Below are 8,186 nucleotides of genomic sequence, written 5' to 3'. Positions count from 1 at the left end.
TCGAGTCGAGAGCAGCCGAGAGGAGAGGACAGGGTGCAAAATAAAACGAGGCGAGCCGAGGCGCAAGCGAGCGTGGGCCCGCAAGACAAGAGCACCCTTGCGCGCTTTCACGTGCACGCATGCAAATGCGCTGCCACCGGCACGCTGCAAAAAAAAAAAAGTAAAAAGAGGAAGAGGTCGGCGAGCCGGACGCGGCCGCGCTGGCCCACAATGGGCGCAGTTCGGCGCTGCCGTGTCTGGCGGACGCAGGTGAGCCGCCGTTGCGCCGGGGGCCCCACCAGAGACGTCCACGGCCATCCCGACGCCTCGAGGTGTCTGTGCGACGGAGTCAGCTGCACGTGTAGCAAGTGGTGACGCCTTCACGGGGAATCCAGACGGCGCCGACCGAGTAACTCGTATGGACGTCGACCTATGTGTCAGGTAGGGAACGAGAACAGAGATACTGCCTCGCTCGTATTAGCCGTGTTACTGGCTGCGAGCATCAGTGGGCACCTTACTTTTAACTAAGAAGTTCGTTGCAGTCAGCGCTCGCGTATTGTTTAATGTCTATACTGCCGTTGTCAACAGCTCATAAGTACGTCCCGACCGAGAATGGTAGGAATCAATCTTTTCATAAGGCCCCTTCTAGAGTTAATCCTAACACTTCATCGGCCGTGAAGTATTTATGGACCTTATTTTTGGGCACCTCAACGGTGTTTGAGCTCCACGGCTGTTGCTTGAAATACAGCAGTCAGTCACTTTTTATATGCGAGCGGACTTCAAGAAATAAGTTACTCATTATTAAGGCAGGTTAAGTAACTTTTATTGAATGCTGCACTACAGAGATACATGACACTTTTTTCCAACCTAGTCAGTAATTCTTGGAGCCATTGAAACGTTCTGCCAATCCTTCCTCTTCTTCATCTCTTTCGTTAGCTTCATCCCGTGTCTTCATTGCATTGGCATGTAAATTTTTCGGATTTGGCCATCTTAGTTGTAGATGGTGGCCGAATGCCCTACAGCCCCCTCCTCCAGACTCCGGGACGGGAGTTGTGTACCCCACGTGTCTACGTTTAATGTAACCCCAGGTAAAATTGTGCGAACGTTTTCTAAAACTTTGTGAATCGTGTAACAGTGGCGGAATGCGGGTATGACCTTTGTATTGACCTAATCGGATGTGACAAACCGCCTAAAAAAAACATCCAGACTGAGCGGCACTTCAGCTCTCGACGTCATGAGCCAGACGGATTTGATCCGGGGAGGACGCACCTCCCATAATACCGGAAGTGGCGTGCTAACGCGCGGCTAGCCGGGCGCGTCAATCCATTAGGTACTCAACGATGAAATTCTCCTCCTTAATCAAGGAGCCAAGAGAGAACCGCTTTTCGGTGAACATCCTCATCGTTGGCAAAACTCCACCCCCCCCCCCCCCCACCTTCCCCACCCAGATATTCTTTCTTCTAGCCGAAATTTCAAAGGGCATTCCCATCACAGCAGCCACTTCTATGCGGCAACTTGCAACTTGTTGGTACTTTTCACTACTGCTGGACGCGACATTCCATTTCGTCCACACACTGCTAGAACGAGCCGCTGTGGCCGAGCGGTTCTAGGCGCTTCAGTCCGGAATCGCGCTGCTGCTACGGTCGCAGGTCCAGATCCTGCCTCGAGCATGGATGTGTGTGATGTCGTTAGGTTAGTTAGGTTTAAGTAGCTCTAAGTCTAGGGGACTGATGACCTCAGATGTTAAGTCCCGTAGTGCTTCGAGCCATTTGATTTGAACTGCCAGAATTTCGTGGTAAATCTGCGTGCAATATAGACATTTTGCCCGCGTACTTCAACTTGGAAGAAAATTTACAGCTGTCGCACCATCTCATTCGCACAGTGTGACACACCTGTTATCCGTACCGCAGCAGAACTGTGTCTGCAGGAAACCGGAACATGCACACTCTTATGACAGGGCGCCACTCTTGTTGTGCAATGGTCTGTAGACGACACAAATAACTTACTTTCAAAGAAGTCGTTACTTAGCTTTATTTATACCAAAAAATGTTTCCGGCTTTCGCAGATTCCATTTGGCGTAATACACCTAAATCTTCGTCAATACAACGTTAGTAAAGACTATTTGGACGCTGCTGCCCCTTTTCGTCCTGTAACTTGTAGCTCCTTTCACCGCCTCTATGTGCATAGTGGAAACAAATTTCACTGAAGCGCTAATGTAGCATAGAATTCGCCATGTGGCTACAGCTGCGTTTCAATGAAATTAAAATTTCAACTGAAAGTGGATGAAAGCCCAAAATAAATAAAGGCATATGAAAAGTGATTGGTTGCTATATTTTGTAAAGTAATCCAGGCCAAAACCACAAAGCTCAACTACCCATTAACATGGATAAATTATTCCCTATAATTACTTCTTGAGGAATGGGTGTGTCAGAGCGAGGTAGGAGTCAACATTTACATGAAGTTGCTACTAGAAGAGCTTCATGGAAATTTTGGCTTCTACCAATATTGACATCCACCACGCTCTGACTCCTCCAGTCTCCATGAAGTTTTTAAAGGTTATTTATTGGTAGTGACCACTCAGTCAAAGCTAGAATAGCCATTAAACAGTTGACGCGACCACTGACTCCATCACAACAAGGTGTTTCGCGACGACGTAGTTACGTAAAACATTTTGGGCGCTATTTGCCGAGCCAGCATCTAGTAAAAGCAAGGACTTTGTGCCTCCAGTATCACCATCATCAGCGATAATACGACAGTTAATTGATTCAGATGATGATGAGAGTGACGATTGTAAGAGAACTCGAGTTTTCGTTCAAATTTGTCGTGGTGAAAATAATTTTTGTATTGACGAGACGGGTAAAAGCGTCAGCTGCTAGCAATGTATCGGCAAGTTTCCCAGCCTTCATTTAGACGTGAAGCTTGGCTAAAGTTGAACTGGTAGGAAAATTGGCGAAACGTCGTTTCAAGAACAGTTTTTACTCAGTATAGAACATTTCGTCCGCGACATACAACGATGAATGCTATCTTCTCATGTAAGAAATACTCCCTCTCACGAGCCCTAATGAAGTATGAAAAGGAAGGAAAAAATATCGTGACTTGTCTAAGTAGGTCTGTGAGGTATATTACGATGGCTCAGCTGATACAATGCTGTCTCCAATCTAAAGACAGCCGGATCACAATTGTCCCACGCTTTTAAACTATCATTTATCTCTGGACACTCAAGCTGTATGGCGTTCTTGACTGGTCTCAGAGAAATTTTTCTTTATACTCAGGTGCACTTGCGATCTTCCAGAAATATGAATGCTCTTACACAGAACTATTTTACGTAAATGATAGGGAACTGCGTGTTGCAGTAGTAGAGAGTAGCACTGTTTTGATTGTCGGTTAAGTTCATAGAGGAGAACGAACGTCAAATCCGTTGCAGCACATATCCTTTCGAAGGCACGAAGAGGAGCTTCCAGATTAGCGTCGCTATATGCCTGTCGCACGAGTTAGAACTGTTTATAGCACCCACACTTCAGAGGACATCGCTGGGAGGTTGGTTAATTAATCCTAGGACAGTGCCTCACAACTTCCTGACCTGCAACCGTACGCCACAACCTCTATTAGTTTTTCCGTCCAAATACTGCCGAAGGAAAATTCGTCTATCACTACAATTCAAACCTGCATTCACCGAGTACAATGCCGCTACAGTGGTGTACGTTAGCGATGTCGAATGCCCAGTTTCGTAACTTGGTAAGAATTTCATCCATTGTGCTTGCAGACGCTAATTTTGTGCATGAGCTGGGCAAGATGACGCTCGCTTTCACTCATACTGATGAGATGACGCAGAAGGTAACCTGGAGTTTCCTGCCGCTCCCCTCATGCTGATGAGGACATGGCCATTTTCAACCAACACAGAAATCGTCAACTCTGAAATGCTATCTTACTGCACTTGCAGAACATTTGAGTAGGTTATTAATACACTTAATAAATCTCGGTAACATGTGGTTTTTGGGGTTTAAGTTGTAGCACAAAACACAAATTTCTACTTACCATTTCAGTTCCTACTCACGGAAGGAGCAACCACCTGGGAGTAGCGTGAAGTAAAATTACTGCTTAAAGCTTATTTGTGTTGGAATCCGTAATATCCCGTTGTGGAGTGATCGTTAGATTTTCAGGAAGGAAGAACAGCGATCAGTCACGAACAATTTGAATTTGATTGCAGATTGATTTCAGCTATAGAATAGTCGTCATCAGTGCATAAAGCACCTGGTGTGGTCACATTGGCGTGAATTTCAGGAGCATGTAGATTACAATTTGAATACAGAACTGCATACAGCAGTCATTACAAAAGACACAGCCAGTGGAACTAAAGTGGTCGAAGTCTTAGACTTATTTATTAGACTTCGAAGGTCTTAGTTCCTCTGGCTGTACCTTTTGCAATGATTGTTTTATACAATTCTGTATTCAAATTGCAGTCTACATGCACCTGACCTTTACGTCAAACCAGATGTTTTATGCATTGATGATGACCATTCTATAGCTGAAGTAGAGCTGCAGTGAAATTCAGATTGTCCGCGACTGATCGCCGTTTCCCTTCCTGAACGTGCACCTGAACTTCATGTCAATGAGACCAAATCAGATGTTTTATACACTGATGATGGCTATTCTGTCGCTGAAGTCGATCTGCAGTAAAATTCAGTCTGTTCGCGACTAATCTCTTTTCCCCTTCCTGAACACTTGCTGTAGAAAAGCAGATACCAGCTTCAGATTCAGTGGGAGAATCCTAAGGAAATGTATTTCATGCACGAAGAAAATGGCTCACAAAACACCCATTCGACCGACTCTTGAGAATTGCTCGCCAGTGTGGATCTCTTATCAGATTGGATTGAAAGAGGAGATACAGAATACCCAAAAAGACACCAAGTATTCCGTCGCGCCTTGGTTTAGCAAACAAGAGAGCGTCACGGAGATGCCCATCCTATTCCAGTGGCAGGCAGTACTGGAGAGACGTTGTGTATCACGGAGAGCATTATTATTGCAATTCCGACGGCGTATGTTCCAAGAAGAGACAGGAAACATATTCTCTGACATACTTCTCGTTAAATTACTACGACTGAAAAAACCAAAGAAATTAGAGCTCAAACATGGGCTTACCTAATGTGATTGTTTCCACTCGCGGTTCGCGAAAAGGAGAGAAACGTGGGAGTAATAATAGTAGTATCAGAATTAGCCTACACCACGCCTGAAATTTGGCCTGCGGAGTACAATCGTAAATGTAACAAGACGACCACATACTACAAAATGTCACGGAGGACCTGAACACCGGTTGTGAGAGCCTGAATTGTATGATCAATTTATGGATCGTATTTGGCAGCAATTGCTGTGACCGAGTATGGGTCAAACAGTTTAAACAAGCACACTTGCGAAATAATGGCTACACACTTTCAGCTTTATTAATTAGACAGTTTAGCCAACGACTGACATTTTTCAATACGTACTAAATGAATCGTTGTTACTGTTCATCAATGGATATTTCGCCCAAGTGAAGCAGCGCAGTATCTCGCCAATTCATGTGATAAATGACTGGAACTTATAACACTCATAAACTTAACTCTTAAATGTTATCTCTTCCTTTTGATTTGCTGCCTGATGTTTCTGTGTTACACATGTAACTTGACATGTCATTAAGGAGCACTTGCTGTTTATCTTAAGAGTTATCAATACACTTTTATTCGGCAGTATACCATACCGGTTCCGCGGATCGATCTTAGCAGATAGCATCTCACATGCTATGTAGATGTGCTGCCAGACTGTTTTGATGAAGTACCTTACTACGTAGTTGCGTGACTGGTTAATCGCAAACACCACTTCTTTCATATTTTCTTTTAACTGTGCAATAAAATACTTCGGGAGCATATTCTCCCTCATTTTCTGACAGATATATACCTTTGTATTTTGCGGGAAGACGCCTTCACCATTCCCAGTTGATGTGAGGAACGACTTTGATGTACAATCGATTCAAACACACTGATCTCAACTGCAGTGTAAGATTTTAATAGGTTTCCTCTTTTGTTGTGTGTGTGTGTGTGTGTGTGTGTGTGTGTGTGTGTGTGTGTGTGTCCGCCCATAAATATGCTCCCTAGGCCACTGTATAGTACATGGCGGAGGGCACACTGTACAAATATATCGATTCTCTTTCCTATTTGATTTCAGTACTCAGTGAGGGAAGAATAACTGTCTGTATGTCTTTGTGCAAGCCCTAATCTTATTTGCACCGTCCCTTCACCTGGTATGCAATGGTGGAAGCATAATGATCGAACTCTCTTCTTCGAATATGGTTTCTCAAAATTTACCCTCGGCTGGTCCCGGCGGAGGTTCGAGTCCTCCCTCGGGCATGGGTATGTGTGTTTGTCCTTAGGATAATGTAGATTAAGTAGTGTGTAAGCTTAGAGACTGATGACCTTAGCAGTTAAGTCCCAAGGATTTCACACACATTTGAACATATTTTGAAAATTTACCCTACAGGTTATCGCGGTAATTACAAGCTATTAACATTGAAATCCCTCAATAGTTTCTGTTGCACTTTTCTATGGGCTATACCGACATCATTCGATACTAACAACGCATCTGGAATTCACTCGTTTTCTGTTGTCATTCCTATTTGAGGAAGACTCCAAACGTGGAATAATAGAATTAGGCGCACTAGCGTCTTGTAGGTGATTTCCTTTACTGACGGACTGCACTTTCCCTTAACCTTCCCATTATATAGACGTCTCCCGTTCTTTTACCCTAATACTGAAGTTACGTGATCGTCCCCTGTCATATACACTGAAGCGCCAAAGGTATGGCATGCTTATTCAAATACAGAGATATGTAAACTGGCAGAGTACGGCGCTGCGGTTGGCAACGCCTATATAGGACAACAAGTGTCTGGCGCAGTTGTTAGATCGGTTACTGCTGCTACAATGGCGGGTTATCAAGATTTAAGTGAGTTTAAACGTGGTGTTATAGTCGGAACACGAGCGATGAGACACAGCATCTCCGAGGTAGCGATGAAGTGGGGATTTTCCAGTACGATCATCATGTACCGTGAATATCAGGAATCCGGTAAAATATCAAATCTCCGACATCGCTGCGGCCAGAGGAAGATCCTGCAAGAACGGGACCACAGACGATTAAAGAGATCGTTCAACGTGACAGAAGTGCAACCCTTCCGCAAATTGCTGCAGATTTCAATGCTGGCCTATCAAGTGTCAGCATGCGAAGCATTCAACGAAACATCATCGATATGGGCTTTCGGAGCCGAAGGCCCACTCGTGTACCCTTGATGACTGCACGACACAGAGCCTTACGCCTCTCCTAGCCCCATAAACACCGACATTGGACTGTTGATAACCGGAAACATGTTGCCTGGTCGGACGAGTCTCGTTTCATGTTGTATAGAGCGGATGGACATGCTGGGGTGTGGAGACAACCTCTTGAATCCATGGATCCTGCAAGTCAGCAGGGGACTGTCCAGTCTGATGAAGGATCTGTAATGGTGTAGCGTGTGTGCAGTTGGAGTGATATGGGACCTCTGATACGTGCAGATACTACTGTGGCAGGTGACACGTACGTAAGCATCCTGTCTGGTCACCTGCATGCATTCATGTCCATTGTCCATTCTGTCGGCCTTGGGCAATTCCAGGAGGACAATACGACACCCCACACGTCCAGAATTGCTACAGAGAGGCCCCATGAACACGCTTCTGAGTTTAAACACTTTCACTGACCACCAAACTCTTCAGACATGAACATTATTGAGCATATCTGGGATGCCTTGTAACGTGCTGTTCAGAAGAGATCTCACCCCCTAGTACACTTACGGATTTATGGACAGCCCTGTAGGATTCACGGTGTGAGTTCCTTCCAGCACTACTTCGGACATTAGTCGAATCGATGCCACGTCGTGTTGCGGCTCTTCTGCGTCCTACACAATATTAGGCAGGTGTACCACTTTCTTTGGCTCTTCAGTGTACCTTCTTATTGTAGTCATACGATGCGACGTGCTCAAGATGTTAGCTACTAACCTTGTGGTCAAATACTATAAATACTATTTGCAGCTAGATCTACATCCTTACTCCTCAAGCCAGCTAATGGTATGTGGTAGAGGATACTCCGTGTATCGCTGACACTTCCCCATTTTTCTGTTCCAGCCGCGAATGGCTGGCGGGAAGAGCGAT

The 8,186-nt window shown here is 45.1% G+C and overlaps 1 protein-coding gene across 1 annotated transcript in view; it reads left to right on the top strand.

The window, feature by feature from the left end:
- The first annotated feature begins 248 nt into the window (after nucleotides 1-248).
- LOC124607022 overlaps nucleotides 249-8,186 on the top strand; it is a 143,273-nt gene continuing 135,335 nt past the window's right edge. The window contains exon 1 of the mRNA XM_047139182.1: nucleotides 249-420. Within this exon, the coding sequence (XP_046995138.1) occupies nucleotides 398-420 (23 nt within the window). The 5' untranslated portion in view covers nucleotides 249-397. The remainder of the gene's footprint in view (nucleotides 421-8,186) is intronic.

The sequence above is a fragment of the Schistocerca americana genome, chromosome 3, assembly GCF_021461395.2.
Source record: "Schistocerca americana isolate TAMUIC-IGC-003095 chromosome 3, iqSchAmer2.1, whole genome shotgun sequence".
Lineage (NCBI taxonomy): Eukaryota > Metazoa > Arthropoda > Insecta > Orthoptera > Acrididae > Schistocerca > Schistocerca americana.
This window is presented reverse-complemented; position numbering and strand designations above follow the sequence as displayed.